Consider the following 18,675-nt stretch of genomic DNA (forward strand, 5'->3'; position numbering starts at 1 on the left):
GGAGAGAACCGTGGCGCGCTCGAGCGCTAAAGTCGCGCTCGATCGATTTCGTCCTTGGCTCTGATCGGTGTTTTCGTCGATGCGCCGCGGATACAAAAGGAAACGGTGAGATCCGCGAGTCGCGTCGAACGTGGACGACGTACGTAGCTGAAAACGTAATCGTTGCGTGGACGTATCATTTGGCGCAATAAATCCGCGCGAATCGCGAGCGATTATTGGCCGACGGCGACACCGCTATCCCTCGAACGATCAGCGAGAGTCGCAGTTGCAGCTGCAGCCCGCGCGCGTTAAGTGCTCGTCGTAGATCGGCTGGATCCACTCGGCGGTGTTCCATCGCGAACGATTAGTGCGCTTTCCGTGTAATCGTTGTTGTTCCAGCGTTTATCGGACCGAAGCGGAGAAAGTTCGTGGATCTGGTACCGATTCCAGCACCACGTACCGTGCTCCTCGCCGTTGAGATTTCCGTGAAGTTTCCAGGCTGTTTTTAAGCCTTTCGTTGTCGTTGATCTTACCGAACGAAACGCGTCGCGAGTAAACGTGCGTGGTGCGTTCAGGTTGTTCGTCTCGCGTCCACGAAGGTCTGCGAAAAATGGATCTTTCTTTCGAATAAAATATGTATAATTTCTTAACAAATATACTTTAATTAAACAGCGAAATAAATGGTCAACGATTACAGTCGCCCGTCGTACATAAACGGTGTCTCCCGGGGAGCGACTACAGTCGCTCGTCGTATACAAATGGCGTCTCGCGGAGAGGGACAATAGTCGCCCGTAGCGAAAGGGTTAAAATGCATCCTCGATTTCGTGAAATTAATTACAAGTTGTAACGGTTGTTTTATCCCGGCCCGGTGGAACATCGAGCCGACCTACGTTGTCGAAAAACTATTCTCGGGACCGATATTTAATACGGAGAAGGGTGGACGAATTATTTATACCGTGTAACGTCTTCCTACGCAGCGTACAATTCTCTTGAGAATGTATATCGACGTTTCACCGTATAGAGATAAAATAAACACCCTGTATACGGTACCGGACGAATGCTCCCGTCGCGATACTTCGAATCGGCGTTTAGCCGATCGCTAAATCGATAAAACGATGCACAGAGGAGAGAACGGTAAATAGATTGCCTTAATTGATTTAATAATCGTTACGAAGAGGAAAGTATTCCGTTGGAAACTATACGCGATACATTTCGTTCGATGTACCGTGTCCGGTCGAAGGCAGACGTCGTTTACGAAACGATGATTTTCTGGCGCTGAAATTCCAATTTGCGCGCAAACGAACCTCGTATCCCGTTTCGGGATAGCTATCGGTGCTCGACGACGCGTCTCGGGGAGAACTTCGTACAACTTAATATAACTTAATATAACGTTTCGAAACACACGACTCGAGAACGTACCGACTTCCCCGAAGGCTACTTCGACGAGAATCAGGATCGACCGAACTCCCAAATTCGGGCCCTCGAGCGGACTTCGTTCCGCGAAAACATCATCGAGGTGGTCCCTTCGTAGGTGGCGTCCAATTAGTTCGAAACTCGGTATTTCGCCTCGGCCCGCGTCAACGAACAACGAGAACGATGCTTTTGTCTACGTAATCTTTCATCTTTCATCGAACCGGCGCGAGACGTTCGTCCACGACGACGTGGACTCTAGGCGCTTCGAGGAAATAAAAAGAACCGTATCGGATCTTGCTCGTGAAAGCGTTCGCCCGAATACTACCGTATCCAACGAAATACGATTCTCGGATTGTAACCCTATCGAATCGGATCGTTCACGGTGATAAGGTGAAGAAAAAAACCAACGATACTCGATTAACATTTTGACAATTATCTTCCAAAGTGGCCAATCGAAACTCCAGAAACCTCTATACACTTTACCTCTACGCTCTCTTATTTAACCCTTAGGACTCAAGATCCTTGGATCTTCGCTCGCCATCTAATTGTACCATTCTCGATCCACGAAAACTCGGTGCTTTGGAATTCAAATTGGAATTGAAATATTTCGTAGATTGTAAACTCACGTACTCGAAGTGTACAAAAATCTTCCGTTCTGGATTAATTTTACAAGGACTCGAAGAATTTTCTCGAGACGTCGATTTTTCCGGTAGCAAAGAAGCCTGCGAACGGTTAAAATCGAACGTTCGAATTTCAATCTCGTCGAAAAGTTTCGCGCGGAACAACCCGCGAACTATCGACCATCTGGCTTCGGGGGAACCTCGATATATCCTCGTGGTCGGTATCTCGAGCCGCTGCGCGAAACTCCGTTGAAAAATCAACGTTACACCTGGACACCTTTTTCCAAGGTCATGGAAAAATCTCCTTATCGTCCAACCGCGATATCGATCCGTGTACACATCGGTGGCGACCGTGAGGGTTCGAGACGTCGAATCGAAAACTCAACAAAGTTTTTTCTTGTTTCTTTTTTTTTTTTTTCAACGTCCTCGTACACGGTGAAATTTATCTCAGGTGCTCGCCGTACGTATTGCGCGACCAAAATCACGCTCACCGCGATAAAGGTATCAGTGTTGTAACAGCTCCCTGGGTTATCGCGTTTCGCAAATATGCGCGGGATTTACTACGTCGTTTGGTCTCTCTCTCTCCTCCTCGACGCTTATTCGACGTCCACGGCGGCACTCGACGCCATTTAGATTCCTTCTCGTTCGTCGGGGCTCCGAAAGAGGCTGTACCGCGTTGGCAATAATCTGCTGATCTCGATCGGCGGTCGGCAAACGGCAACAGGCGTACACGCGTGTGTGTACGTATGTGTGTTCGCGCGCGGGTGTTAAATGCGTTCCATCTGCCGGCTCGAGCGAGATTGGACGTCATTGACGAGCTTGCCTCTGGCTCGCGAATAGAATCGGCGAGAAACGCTCGAATAAAAATGATTTATACCTGCCGCGATGCGTCGGCCAGATAGCGCCCGACACGGATTCAATTCTAGACGCGGATCCCTCGCCGGGACCACGTTGCATCTACCCGGTGTCCTTCGATATTTCGCGTCCTTAGCTTCGTCCTCGATTCGTCGACCACACTTGCAACCGTCTCGAGCGTTCGACGAGCGAATCGGAAGCCGATCAACCACGATCGCCAGACATTTTTACCTACCGAGTTCGAGCGAATTATCTCCAGGCACAACACAATTGTCAACACCCAATTTTTCACGTTTGGGAATACTCTTGACGTTTGTACGAATTGTGACGCGAGAAGTAGCATCGTACGATAGTTTGTTTTTTGTATTATATGGCCAACGATGGTAACGTTACTAGATGGTTAACGTTGTTGCGTTATTACGACGGTTAACGTTGTTTATTGGAAGCTCCGAAGAAGCGTCGCGAGTTCGGAACGTTGGTCACCGGTGACCATCGTGGCGTTCGACGCTACCGAAACTAAATAATGGATCGAACGTTCAATTACGAGACGGGACGTTAATAGTCTCACCGTGCAACTTGGGTCGAGATGCTTTAATCTTTCACGGTGGTTTGCAAAATAGCCCGTCGTGCGAATCGAGGTATCGAGAAGGCGAGGCATACTTCAATCCTTTGTACTCCAACGTAAAAAGTTGCGCAGAAACGAAGCTAGGTAGCGCGGTACGAGAAGATTTCGATCGTTTTCGGTACCGTTTCGTTCGTTCCAAGTTCTCCATTGGTTCTTCCGATCGAGTTCCTCTCGTCTCCGACAACGGAGAAAAAATAACACGAACACAGACGAGAAAGTTCCCGAGTTCGTGGTTTGCGAGGTGATCGCGATTGCTCGAACTTTACCTAAGGAGAGTAACAACAGCGAAAGAAGCGATTTTCTCGCGGAAAGAGCGGCGAAACGAATGGCCAGATGATACACGAGAGGAGGATAATTTTCGTCGGAACGACCGTGACGGTACACGAAACGATAAAAGGTCCTAACCGCGGTAATCAGCGTTCTTTCCGCGCGGAGATCGTTTTTCTCGCGCGACACCGGCCAGCTAATATCCTGGCACGTGAAATAATCCCGGGGGTCGTTTTTCTCGCAACGAGAGGGTCGTTTCCGGGATCGTGCGTTAAGATTTCGGTCGCGTCGCGGAACGGGATTTCCCGAAATCCGGATAAAAGCCTCGATCGGTCGTTTCGTCGGGTCGTAGCCGCGACTTCTAGCCTTCGTCGTACCGAACTACGACTTTCCTCGACCTCGACTGGCGAATAACCTACCGCAAGGATTACGTCAGCCGACGGCACGTGAATTATTCAAGCGTGACATAACAACACGGATTAGCCTTAAATTGCCGACGACGTTCTCCACGGGTGAAAGGACGATATATGGATCGTCACGGTTATCAACCACCTCGTTTGCAATTAATCCGTGGTGGTGGTACGGTGGTGGTTGGTCGATCGACGATTTACAATCGATTGTTCCCACGTTAACGAGTCGCTTTGTTCGACGACGCTTGGCGAAAATTACGCGATCGAGCGACTCGAGGTCGCGAGTGGCTCGTAACGGGGGAAGGAAATGGGAAAGTGCTCGTCGAGTATCGAGGAAAGGAAAAAAAATCGAATCGCGTGGAATTATCGTATTTTGCGCGTACACCGCGCGGCTACGTAGGCGAGAAATTTGATCCGATCGTGAAATTTTTATACAGAAGGACGGGAAACACCATTATCACCGCCGCCACCTTCGAGTTCCTCCGTTCAGACGTCACCGCGCGGATTGGGTTACACTTGCGGTCCCATAGATGGATCTCTGTACGCTGTGGTACACCAGGGTGCTGCCGGTGGTGCCCGTGGTTCACCATTGACAGTTTCCATGGACAGCGGGATCAGCAGCGCTCCACCACAGCGACCCAGTCCACCCGAGCCGGAGCCGGACAACCAGGCTCATGGTGATCTTGACAAGCTGCTTCACGATATGATGCTCACCGTCGAGGTACGTACTCTCGAGAGTTCGTTGCAATCGGTATCTTCGACGAAAGGTCTTTACTCGTCGGATCAAGGGTACCTTGACAACGTTTCGTAACACGTTGTACGATCGTGGATCGTGATCAACGATGGAAAACCTATCGTCGAATTGTAAAGATTCGAACCGGTGTTGAAGTCGAATCGTCGATGTTCGTTTGTAAAGCTTCACCGAACTTGGACCCTCGTTTCGAATACTCTCGACCGTTACTGTACTTTCGCGACACGCGTAAAGTAAGAATAGTCAATTTCAACCGAGTACACCCTACAAAGAAAAAAAAATCCGTTTTTATTCGACTGTCCCTCCGTGTCCCGCTTCAACCTCGCGTAAAATATTCGATCGAATCTCCCCCTCATCGACCGAGAAATCCGTTCCAACTTGGATTTTTCTCCGTGGTACGTTCCGTAACAATGAGAATTCGTTCGATTCTCGGTATTTTGCTAATCCTCGCTCGAAACACCCGGTTCAAAATACCGAATGTTTCGAAAGACAACGGTGGAATGTATTTCCGTTGTATCGCAGTCGATGCCGGATCCTCCGTCAGAGGACTACAGAACGGACAGGAGCGAGAAGATGTACATTCAAGAAACGCGTAGCTACACGAGCAGCCATCCACCGTCGACGTATTCCACGCTCAAGGACTCGTACAGGAGCTACGGGGCCGGCAAGGAGTCAAGCCCGCCGTACAACTCCAGCAGCAACTACAGCACACTGAAGAACGAGTACAGGGAGCCGGCGAAAATCGAGCACCGCAGGGAGGAGTACGAGTATCGCGTGTCACCGGATCGGAAAATCACCGACACCTCGAACGACGCGTACAGAAAACACGCCGACTCGTTCTCGCCGCCTGGTAACATCGATTACATCGACGAGGACATACCGTATCACGCACGGCAGACCAGCCAACCGTTTTCGTACGGCGCCACCACCGACATGATCAAACATCAGAAACTTTCATCGCCGTCTTTGGTCAGGAAGGCTTCCGTGAGAGGCGCCGCGCCTGTGGTCGACTTCGAGGACATCCTCGGGGAGAACTCGCGGAGACCCATCAGTCCCCTGAGCCCCAATACGCCCGATCCACCGCCAGAGTTCGCTAACGGGCCCGTCAAGAACAGCTCGGATCACGTCGACGGGTGAGTACGAGTTTTCTTACAACGAACCTTCTTAGACGACTCTTGCGGCGTTTCTCAAACTTTGTCGTCTTTATTATTGTATTGTAAAAAAGTTTCTTCGATTATTGTACCGCGACTATTTCTTTTTTTATCTCGACGCGTTTAGTTTGCGAATACTGAAATCGTTCGGGTGAAAAACGTCCCGAATTTGTGTTTTCGATTTTGTCGCGCGACGAGAGAATCGAGGAAGTACAGAATCATTCGGTAGCGTCTACGTGAATAGCTTGGATCGATTATAGAAAAGTAATGCAAAGTCACGAGGGTGAAAAGGTACGTACCAGGGTGAAAAAGTTTTCATTCGCTTCAAATATAGGGTCGTCGGAAAGTCGTTTCGTGTTTCTTTGTTTGGTGAAAATGGAACACAATTTTTCTAGATTGTATAAACATTTTATTCAATCGTATACTCTCCATTTTGCAAAAACGAAACGACTTTCCGAACAACCGAACAGTTTCGTGTGTTTCGCTTCGAACATTTCGTGCAAAGATAAACGCGAGAAGAATGAACGTACTCGATTCTACCAAAGATCTATCACCGTTCAACGATGAGTTAAACGAGTCTGGAGAACTCTCGAAGCTCGATATTAAAATAATCGCTGTTCCCTCTCGTGATACAAACATCGATCGGAAACAATTCGCGGAACCTCGATTCTACCGAATTCGGTATCTCTGTCATCGAACTTCACCGTTCCTCGCCATCTACCATCAAATCGTTCGAACCTGTGTCCAACTACCCACAGAGACCTCTCCGTTAGAATCTCCCGAAAATCCGTTGAGCAAAGTCCGCGTGGTCTCGATTAATGTTACCCCGTTATTCCCAGCGAATCCGCGGTACTTCCGTCCGCCCGTATATATACCCGTCAGACTGATTGCAGACTCTCCGATTTTTTTCTGTTCTTTTTGTTGGCACGGTTCCCGTCGACTTTAACATCGACTTCGCCCGGTGTAACAAATCCCGTAATTAAATGCACGGACCGTCTAATAATAATACGTCCGTAGGCGCTTGGTCCGCGGTAGCAACCGGGCTGCGGATGTGTATCGCGTATTGCGAAACGAGAGATTAGGCGGGTGTTCGAACGGTGGCTGGCGGTGACAAAAACGACAGGGAGAGAGCGGGGAACGTTCTGGCAGAGCTTCCAGACGATCGTGGCGTCGAGTCGCGTCGCGCCATCGTGTGTGTGTGTGTGTGTGTGTCGCAACGGATCCGCCGAATCGGGCGCCGCAAAAGAGCCACGCGCGAGAAAGACCTCGAGCGGAGGAGATCAACGCGCGAGGGAGACCGAGGGGAAGGCGGTCGATGCCGGCGAGGGGACAATTAATAAATTGTCTACCCATACGGGGACGCAGTTACGGCACTCGCGGCGTATTTTTCAGCCCGGGAATGGCGAACGCGGTCGCCGTGACTCATTGTCGCTCGCGCTACCAGGGCGAGTGGAAAGAGAAAAGTCAGCTACGCCGGTAGACGCGCGGGAACCGACGCGACGTGTCGTATCGCGTTATGAAATACGAGGTTCGCGGTCAGCAGATGGATATTGCGAGCAACCGCGTTGTCGGCGCACCGATTTGTCATCCTGGCCGCGTTCTATGTACCGGTGAACGGGAAAACAAAACAACGCGCGAAACGAATACGCGGAGACCTTTAAACGCTTTAGGTGTTCCGCGGACCGGGAGCCTCGTACCAGAGAATACGTCCATCGGAGGTGGGATGTTGTTTTAGCGATTCTTTGGGAAGATTTTGCGTAGAAAATGTAACAGAGAAGAAAGGCAGGTGTATTTATTCGCAATAGGATGTGTAATACAGTCTAGAGAAATTCCTCCGGATATGGGATCTTTTTTAGCGATTCTTTGGGAAGATTTCGCGCAGAAAATGTAACTGAGAAAGAAGGAAGGTGTATTCATTGAGATATGTAATACAGTCACGCGGCGAAGGAAAAAGTCACGTCGTAACGATAATCTAAAGACACGTAACGGTGGTACCGTTCTCCACCCTCGCATGTATCGCCCCTGGAGCTCATATCGGCCCAAGTCGTTGAAACTCGAGGATGAGAAAAAAGCTAGGAATAATTATTTTTTGGAAAATACAGTTCGGGCACGTTGTAACGCGAACGGAACGTAAAAGTCCGGTCAGAAACCGCGTTTCGCGTTGCGTATAGTAATTTTATTCCGGGTCGGACGTAAAGTGTACTCGACTGTCGCTGAGTACGTAGCCCGAGGGTGAACCACTTGCCCGTTGGGTTTAACAATTTTTGTTCTGCTCGGGAACACCAAGTTTTTTTTTTTTTTTATTTTTCTTTCCCACTGTATTCTTAAAATCGCGCGTAACGATCGTACAGTATTTATTCGAGCGAGGATCGCGATCTTCGTTCGACGATCGAGCACGCGAAGCACCGTGAACGAACCTTTGAAATTTTCACGAACCTTTGAAATTTTCACGAGCGTTTCAAATTTTCACGAACGTAAAAAAATCGTAGGAAAATCGCGGGACACGTACGATTCGAATATCCACCGGCACGATATCGCTAGACCGTGTCCCGTGTCCCTAGTCTTCCGGCTAACCGACCACGCCTGCGCGTAAAACGTTTGCGCCGTTCCCCCAGCCGAGCGACTCGATCGAAAAAATGATCGCTCGACGGACGGTTCGCCTGCGCGTCTACATTGTATACCTACTTCTTCTGCCAACGCGTCCACGAAGCGACGTCCAAGCGACCGATCGGTCGGAGGATCGGTCGCGCCGGTTGCTTCATGACAGCCGCTCGGTACGTGATTCTCGTACGGGACTTTTTTCTTAATCGCGACGCGGTCGGCCAGCTGGAAGAAGAATAATCCGACGTTGAATTCACGGTAACGGTCGTACGTTCTTTGAAACGTTCTTGGATTTTCCATTCGGGAGCCGTTACCGCGCGGCCACTCGCCGAATGGAAAACCGATCGTGGCACAACTCGCTCGGCGAGTTACGCGAATTCGGGTTAAACGTTCCGTTCCCCCGTAATAAATATATAATACGTTCCGTGGGATTTCGACAATTTCGATGGTCGGTCCACCTCGAACGCTCGTACATTGACCGTCCTCTGTCCCCCCGTAACGCATCGACGTCTTATCCGAACGGAGGAGAAAGCCGGGGATCCGCGTTTAACAAGTTTGTTAACCGTGGCTGCTCCGAACGAGGTTCGTCGAACTCCGGATAGCCGCGTCCTCGTGAAATACGAGCCGTTTTGTGTATCGGCCCGTCGACTCCGAAAGCCGTGAAAATAAACGTCCTCCTCCGTTCGACCCGGAGGCCCACGGTCTGCGAAACCACGGGTTTCGCCCGGATATTTATGAAAAACCGCTGGTCCGCTACGATGGAGAAACAGGCGACGTTTATGGTCGAAGAGGTCGACAGACGTTTGGCAGGTCTGCTTTCTCAGCCGCAAAGAAGTTCTCCTTTCGGGGCTACACCGTTCGTTCCTTGTCTCCGGCTTGGTTTTCAGGTTCTACGCGCGCAGCTGTCGGAGCACCATCTACGGGGACCGTTTCTTCGGAAACAATCGTTAAAAGCGCCGAACGTTTACCGTAATTTCATCGAAACGATACGAAACGTTACCCGACGAACCTACGGAAAGTTCAAGCCACCGACCGGCCAGCCAACGAACTCGTCGTTTTCGAGATCGATCGTTGGCTGAAAATTTCAATGTTCCACAAAGTATCGACATTGGCGCACGGATTCAAAAGGAACGATAAAGTCTCGTTCTCGTTTTTCCATCGGGGCGAATATTTACGAACGAAAATCCCAATCGATTCTTCGGGAGCTACCAACGCGCTCGAGTTACGCCGCGACACGTGAAACGAGATTCGCGTTTTCGATCGAGAACGTTCGTTTCGAACGCGTAGAAACACTTTTTCTTTTTTTACTCCTTTTACCAAGATCTCGCGATCGGTGTGAAAATTTGTGTTTCGAAATTTTCACGTTCTCTTTTTCGTTTCAAAAACGAGCGCTACGATCGAACCGGGGGATGTTTTCTCGAACGACTTACCAACAGGACTAAAATCGAACACGAAGCATCGCGATTGCGAGTATTTTCATCGTCGCGTTCTCCGCGAAGAATTTCGCCAAGAATTTCGCGAAGAATTTCGCGCTAGAAATTCCAAGAATTTTCAGGGTGATTTCTTTGATGGAAAAAATGTTTCCAAGACGGAAGAAGAAGAGAGAAAGAAAGAAAGAAAGAGAGAGAGAGAGAGATGGAGAGACGGTTCTCCTATTTCTGTGCTCCGCTCGCCCTCTGACATAATTATAAATATAGAACAGACGAGACGCGTTAAATCGACCGCCGCGTAGTCCCACCCTTTCCCGTTCGCCGGTTCATTCTTCGTCTTCTTTGTAATCCCCCGCTGTTCCAAGTGTATTTCTTCCCACTGGCAATTTTCCTCGTGGCCGTTGGTATCCCGTGAGTCCGTAGAAACGACACTCGGATGCGGAAGTCATTCGAAGTAGAAGCGGGAGCACAAAAGCGGCTCGTAAAGCCTCGTACAATTTTCCACGGCTGGCTCGTATTTCCGTCGTCCTTTCCGGACGGTCCGAGGCCCCGCGGACGACCCTCTTTCTCTACCTCCCAGCTGTTGCATTATTCCGAAAATGTCTCCTTACGCGGTTTCCCGAAAATCCACGCTCGACGAGTGGAAAATGTGGCCCCCTCGACGATGAAAACGATCATTACGCGCTCCCGTTGTCCGTCAACACGCTCCCTCGTAACAGAACCGAGGGACCGTTTGTCGAAATTCTCTGTACATACGGGGCGAATCGATGGCTATTGTCGACCAAATAACTCGATAACGTTGATATCAATTTTCGAGGGAACCGTCTCCGACGAGATACCTTACGCTGGACGGAAGAAGGCTCGTCGAACGATATTTCGATCTTGAATTCTTCAAACGATACCGTGTATACAGAGTCACCTAGCGGTCCGTGTACAGACGAATATTCGAAAAGAGAGAAAAATTTCATTTTCGCGTATAAATTATAATCGACCTGGTATCGTATTGCCCGAAAATCTCGGGAAAGCGTTATTTTAAGAAACGTAACGTTCGATAATCCGCGAGCCATCGTTTAGCGCCCGAATAATTCGACAATGTTGATATAAATTTTCGAAGGAACCGTCTCGGTCGAAATACTTTACGTTGGACAGAAAAAGGCTCGTCGAACGGTATTTCTATCTTGAATTCTTTAAACGATACCGTGTATACAGAGTCACCTCGCGGTCCGTGTACAGACGAATATTCGAAAAGAGAGAAAAATTTCATTTTCGCGTATAAATTGTAATCGACCAGGTATCGTATTGCCCGAAAATCTCGGGAAAGCGTTATTTTAAGAAACGTAACGTTCGACGATCCGCGATTAGAAAAATCCAGGGTGATAGCCATCGCGATAGTGATTTCGTTTTTCAAAATGGAGAATGTACAATTTAACGAAATGTTTGTATATTCTAAAAAAAAAATCGTATTTAATTTTCACCAAAAAAAAAAAAACACAAATGACTTTCCGAACAAACCGATACAAGACCGCGACAACGCAAGTGTCCAGTCGCGAACAATTCTCGATGTTGGTCGATCGTTTCCAGCTCGTTATTTTCTCAAAGGATCGCTTCGACGCGTTTCAATTTACAAGGCTCGCCATTCGCGAGTGTCTCGTCCGAGAAATTAATTTGTAACGTCGTCTCGAGCTCGCGTTCCGCGAAACGATAAATTAACCAACGCGCGGTTCCGAAGCGGAGTCCTCCTCGGTGAGCGTCTTCAAAGCCGTTCGGTTCGTCCTTTAACCGAGTTGCTCCATTAACGTCGACCCGTTCGTGCATCCTTTACCCGGGTAGGATTCATTTATTACCAATAAGCTCGTTTCCCAGTCGAGGAAGCGGATTAATTTTCCGACGATTCCGCTGTCCACGGTAACCGGTCCGCGCGGAGGAAACCGCATCGCGTAGGAGAAAATACACCGGCCTAGCGATAGTACGTTGACACGCCTGAGAAATGTACCTTCGTTAAATATTTGAACACGACGAAAATGGGATTAACGACCAGCCATGTATCTTGTACCTTACGAAAATTAACACGGACGAACGGGATTGGAAAACGGTGCGCGTGTCTGTTGCCACGAAATTCGACGAAAGCGATATCACGAGAAACAATACATACCAACGCTGTACGTTTACACGTCGATGAGCAACGATTACCGATTTTCTAACAAATTCGATGTCACAAATGAAAATGATATACACCGTTATCATTTGCGCGGAGAAAGTAAGTCCAACGATTTACGAAATTTCGAAATTTCGAAATTCGATATCGAAAATTACCACGGATCAACGATATTGAGAAATAACGCGTATCGATCGCTATTGTTTACCAAATTAAACAATTCAATGTCCTCGAGTCTTTTCAACGTAGCAACATTTCAGACGAGCCAATTGCCACAACGAACGACTCGTGTTACGCTCGTTCTCCATATTGCGTTCCCATTTCTCTCTCTTTCTATCTTTCTCTCTCTCTCTCTCTCTCTCTCTCTCTCTCTCTCTCTCTCTCTCTCTCTTTTTTCGTACAGCGTTCAATTCCCGCAGGGTAAATAAATAAGCGGGTAAAAAATAGGAATTTTTCGAACGTGTCGAGGCACACCTTCCCGCGTCGAGTGGCTATTCGCGCGAGCGAGTTTACGATCCATCGGGGACCGCGAGGGTGCGGTCGTGTTGTTCCGGTAGGCCAAAGTATAAATTTCGTTGGTCGTAAACGGTAACCGAACAGCGTCGAGAGGGCGTCGAGGGGGCGTCGAGGGGGCGTTGCGTCGCTTGGCGTCGTTCGGTTCGCGAATTCGTTACGAGGTGGAAAGCGAAACCGCGGGCCGTAGCGAGCTGCTCGATCGGGATGCAATTATCCGGGGATCTATCGCGGTAGGAGGTCCTTGATTCTGGGCCCTCTCTTCCGACTGGCAACCGTGACGGGCCGTCGGTTGGTCGGTGTTCTAACGAGGCTTTGTTACACGACTCGCGCGTCTCGTGTCCCGCCACCGTCCTCGTCCCCCGCTCCGCCGCCCCCCATCGGGCCCCCTACGTCCCACCGTGAAAGTGGCTTCTCGTATTTTCATCTGCCGGTAACTCGAGTCGGACGCTAGACGGAACGCGAAAGCGAGAAGTCACGAGAGGCGTTACACGGGATCGAAAACAGCTGCTCCGCGGAGAAGACAGCGATCCTTATCGGCGACAGGTGACGGAGGATCTCGCGCGTCCATGTCGATTACGCTTTCTTCCTACTACCCTCTACCACCCCCGCTTCGAACCCCCCGTGAAGCGAGGAATCGTTCCGTTAAAGAGAGAAAGAGATAGACACGAGAAACGAATTAACCTTTAAACGCATACCGTTCTATCGAGTTGTTCGGAAGGTCGTTACGTTTTCCAAAATGGAGAATATATAATTCAATCAAATGTTTCATTTTCACCAAGAAAAAAAACGAAATGACTATCCGAACGATCCATAGAATCGCAATGTACGTACAGTTGATCCTCGAGCAACGTGGATATGGTTCTACGCGGTCTTTTCGCAGCCTTTGAAATAGCCGTGTTGATTTATGTTACGTTCGTAGTTTTGAACCGATTCTTCCGAACCGATTCCACGGTTTAGATTCAAATTTACCGCGAAGAGACTCGTTTACGATATCGAATGTTTCTAAATAACAAAAGTTGATTCTACGTTGAAAGGATCGATCATACGACCTATGTCGATTGGACACTTTTCGTTCCTCCCGATGAGCTCTTATACCGAAAGACCCGGTAAAGACTCGAACACTTCTCCCTTATCGTTAATTACTCTTAAACGCACAGTTTTCTTCGAAAGTTCCCAATGAAATTGAAAAGAACTACTTTTACAAGTTACGTAAATAGATATCGGTTGAACGAGAATTGACAATAATACGAAAGTACAATGGTAGATGGGAAATATATCGCCGGTATTCGAGAATATCTATGCAAACGAAAAATAAAGTATCTATGCAACCGTATGCGTTTAAAGGTCAAGGAGCGGTGCTGTTCGTACGACCGCGATTGTAACTCTACAGCTATCGCGAATTATCGATATTTGCGACGATAACCGCAAACCGTTGGCCGAAGACGGTAAACCGGAACGATAAATGGCTCGTTGCGACTACAATCGCACCCGAAGTGCAGGAGTTTCATCCTGTTGCTTAATGTCGGCAGATTATCGTGGCTGAGGCAGCAACAATTGAAACTCGCCGCGAGAAGGGACGAAAGGAACCCGGGGAAACTCTGGCGACAGGAGACCGGAAACCGTGTGATCGGTGAGCTGAGGAGTCTGCAGAGGGGAAGGTTGAGGCACGATGGATACGCGAGCGATTCGGCGGTTCTCGACGACGACGACGACGCATGGCTACCAAATTCTGTTTCCGGACAGGTGAGAATAAACGAGAATTTTCTACACGGGGTGATACGCGCGAAGCGACCGATCGAGTTCTCTCGAGAAATTCGAACAAATCTAACGATAACTATACGAACGAGACCAATTTTCCGTTCAAAAGGAGACCACTTTCTGGCCTAACCCAGACCTAACCCAGACCTAACCCAGACCTAACCCAGACCTAACCCAGACCTAACCCAGACCAATTTTCCGTTCAAAAGGAGACCACTTTCTGGCCTAACGTAGACCTAACCCAGACCTAACCCAGACCTAACCCAGACCTAACCCAGACCTAACCCAGACCTAACCCATACCTAACCCATACCTAACCCAGACCTAATCCAGACCTAACCCAGACCACTTTGTGGCAAATAACTTCATCTTTTTTCTTTACTCGAAGAGTCGCGTCTATCCGGGAAGAACCATTTCAATGAAAATGGAAAGAAAGAGTAAAAAAGAGAGACAACTTTGCGCTTTTTACGCGGAACAATCGGTTTTTCGTGACTTCGATGAAGTAATCCATTTCGAGGATAAAACTATCGCGTTACGTCTATCCTAGAGTCAATAGTTTCGAAGATACCAACGTATTAGGATTATCACGTTGAACTGTTACGAGGCGCGTCGTGCAACTATTCCGGGAATGGTTGACGCGATAGCGATGCGGCTTTGAAAGCTGGATATTTCGAAAAGTATTAGATTCACGGTTGATCTGTTCTTAGTATATTTTTTTCTTTTTTATTAAATTGCTCCATCGAATTCCATCGCGAAAATTCGGATGTTCCATTCGAGAAAATGAAATTGATCTTTGGTTCTCCTCGATACCTTTGTCTACCGATCGAGTGTGTCCACACGTCGCGAAGTGTCTTCCAGATAATACGTTCTCTTTGCTAATAGTTTCTCGGTACACAAACAAACATTGACTAGAATCGAATCGGTCGCTCCACGACAATCGTCCCGCACGGGAAATAAATTTCAATCGTAGAAGACATAGTGCACGTTAAAAGCATTTTAACCCTCTATTGCATAGCGCGAGCAATCGAGAATCCGATTAAAAAGAAATCCCCGCGGTGTTCTTTGCGTCGTGCTGAAAACTCAGTTACGAACGGCGTGTATATGCGCTTCCGTAGTGCATGATTGTATACAAAGAGCGTATATAAACGGCCATGAATCGTTTCGTTGAATTTTATTCTCGTTGTTTCGTTAACGTTACGTAACCCGTGTACGTAATAACGAAGAAATAAATTCTTTTCCGCGATGCTCGAAGAAGAGAGGACAAACCTAGCAATAGGGGGTTAGAATTTGAATTGTAGGTGCGAGGCTGGTAAAATTCGTCGAGAAACACGGAAAGAGAACCTCCCGAACGTGTGTGTGCGTCCGTTGAATTTTTCTTTCTAAAAAAAAATAGACGAATCGCACTATGGTTCGCTATAATTACGCGTAGCGCATGGATTCGGTTCCGTTCGCTCGATTCGTTCTTATCTCGAATGTCACTCGCCGTTTGATGTTATCGTTAACACCGCGTACGGCGGGGCACGATAACGACAGGTAAGTGCCGAACGTGTTTTATTACGTATTGTGTTACGTAAAACGTTGTACAATCGCGCAAAGAATGGCTCGCAAACCGACGGAACTGAATACCTTTGAAACGGTTCGTTTCCAGACACACGCTCGTCAAGGATACCGCGTTGTTTCTTTCGACCGGTTCCAACCAGCCTGTGCAGTTTCGCACCTGTGATTCTCGAACGCTTCGTAATATCGTTTGAAAAATTGAACCGTTCTTGCTACCACGAGCACCCTTTACCACGTAAATATCGGCGAATCCTCGAAAATGTGTAGCGCGATAAAGACGTTAGCGATTAATTAATTTAGACGCAATCGAGGCCGCTTCCGTATACCTCCGCGCCAGCAAGCCCTCTGCTTCCGCAACGATCGAGCAGCCGGAAGTACAACGGTAACGCCGGAACCGGTACTCTGGGAAGACCGCGTGCTGAGAGTGTGAACGAGCGTCCCTTCATGTCCGTGAAACGAGCTTACGAGTACCGCAAGTACAGCGACAGTCAGGTAAGCGCTTCGCCGCTGCGGGACCAAAAGAAAAGAAAGAAAGAAAAGAAAAGGGTCAGCTAGAATCGATCGCGGTTTACGATCGTTTCGAACGTTCCGCGTTGCCCTTCGAAGCAAGCAACGAAATCACAGAAACGATCCTACCGATGGATACCTCGTCCGTGAATGCACGCGCCTCGAGCCGCGTCGAACCGTTTAAAATAATCGTCGATAATAAGGATAATAAATTCGAAACGGCGGCGCGATCGATTCCAGTTCGCGCCCACGAGACGGCGGCAGCACGAACGCTACAATTTAGTCCCTCGTAGACAGCGACTGTAAAAGCAGCTCCTTCTGCGGTGCCGTATTTTATGGTTATGCCCTCACCCCTACCACCCCCCTTCGCAGTTAGAATCCCAAACAGCAAGAAATAGCCTCTTAGTCCGTAGACCGCAAAACGATCGCGTACTTAAAGCCCGAGTGCAGCTTAGCGACCCCTACCCTTCTACCGCCTTCCTCTTCGTACGGAGTGACTCTCGATGGATAGTAAAAGAAAACGGGCGGACGATTGTGCACGAGAAAGCAAACCGGTAACGCGGAACGATATTTTTTCCCTACCGGTCACCGGTTTCGAGAGAATCGGATCTCGGATTCGTGGCGGGCGCGCTCCGCCCCGAACACTTTCGAACACGATTATTTCGAAAACGGTGCCCCGTAGGAGAAACGCTCGTTCTATACTTTCGACGTGTTTTTTCACCAATAATCGCCTCGCGTACTCTTTTTCCCCGCTATTCGTTACGAGAATCTTGTACAGACTCGAGGCGAGTGTCCCAGCTGTTCGTTAATCACGAACCGGTCGTGAACGATTCCGTGTTTCGTAACTCACGATTCATATCCGTCGGCTGTAAATACGTGTAAAACGAATTAATACGATTAATCGACTAACGTTCGCGCGATTCGATCGATCCATCCGCCGAATCACGTTGCTGGCAGCACGGGAAAGAGTAGAGACCTCGTAGCTCCCCGTAGCATGAAGCGCTTCGCTTGCTTTTCAGAGCCCTCCGACATCCCCCCGCTCGGGCTTAGCAGCCGCGCAACCCTTAGGATTAGCAATCCAGCAACAGGCAGCAACGTTCGTTAACGTTGCGGAGAAACCGCAGCCACCGCGGCCGGAGTCGCGCAGCGACAGTTTCGTGCGCGCTGACGCTTTGCTGCGCGAGCACCGCCAGCAGCAGCAGCAACACGCAGCAAGCAACGCGGCCGTGAACCATCACGGGGAGCCGAAGCAACCGATCGGTCAGGATTTCGGCGCCGCTACTGTACGAAATTCGCGACCTGAGTCGCGAAACCGTATCGTCGCCTATCAGACCTGCGCCAGGACCACCAGCAACGAGAGAACCGTCGACCACGTGGACGCCGGATTGCTGGCCGTCGTTGACCAGCAACCGACCCCACAGACCGCAGCTGACCCTCTCGTGAGCCTCATTCAATCACTGGCTGAAATTTCGCCCGTTCGCTCGCCTCCATCCGTGACTAACAAGTCCGCGAACGATCATCCCGCGAGCATCGGTCCAGCAACGACCATGACCACAACCACAACCGCCAGCGGCAACGTTGCTAACGCCACCAGCACTAATTGCTCCCCTAACCAGTCGCCCAAAGCATGGCAGAATTGCACCCAGGTTTGTCCCGGCTGTCGAGCCCCCTCCCGCGGGAATCCTAATTCAGTGGTTTTCACTTGCACAACATTTTTTTTGTTTTTTTTTTTTCTTTTTTGTTCACTTTCGTGCACCTACACAAGGAGCGGGACATTCGAATCGTGTACGTATCGTTTCGCGTACGAGACGATGAACCTCGTTGTTCGCTTCGAACGTTTCGAAATTCTTTCGAACAAATTCTTTTTGGTAAAGACGCGTCAAATTGTAGAATATTTATTCGGAGGCCTGCTCGAAACCACAAAGGAGGTTTGTTTACAATACACGGTTGCTCGGTGATTCTACATACGAATTCAAAATAAATATCTCTCGGTTCGGATTAATTATCACTTCTATAGATACTTTACCGATGGTGACTCTTTCAACAGCATTAGATTTCATTCCGTAGATATCGGTGTAAT

The 18,675-nt window shown here is 48.9% G+C and overlaps 1 protein-coding gene across 17 annotated transcripts in view; it reads left to right on the plus strand.

The window, feature by feature from the left end:
* Nucleotides 1-18,675, plus strand: part of By (focal adhesion protein tensin) — a 277,180-nt gene that overhangs the window by 248,383 nt on the left and 10,122 nt on the right. For 12 of the 17 annotated variants that reach the window (XM_076313153.1, XM_076313156.1, XM_076313159.1 and 9 more), the window contains 5 exons: nt 4,607-4,890; nt 5,443-6,053; nt 14,303-14,516; nt 16,389-16,580; nt 17,615-18,241. In XM_076313153.1, coding sequence (XP_076169268.1) covers nt 4,607-4,890; nt 5,443-6,053; nt 14,303-14,516; nt 16,389-16,580; nt 17,615-18,241 — 1,928 coding nt within the window. The remainder of the gene's footprint in view (nt 1-4,606; nt 4,891-5,442; nt 6,054-14,302; nt 14,517-16,388; nt 16,581-17,614; nt 18,242-18,675) is intronic. The other 5 variants (XM_076313150.1, XM_076313155.1, XM_076313154.1 and 2 more) reach the window with 5 other exon arrangements.

The sequence above is a fragment of the Ptiloglossa arizonensis genome, chromosome 5 (assembly GCF_051014685.1).
Source record: "Ptiloglossa arizonensis isolate GNS036 chromosome 5, iyPtiAriz1_principal, whole genome shotgun sequence".
NCBI lineage: Eukaryota > Metazoa > Arthropoda > Insecta > Hymenoptera > Colletidae > Ptiloglossa > Ptiloglossa arizonensis.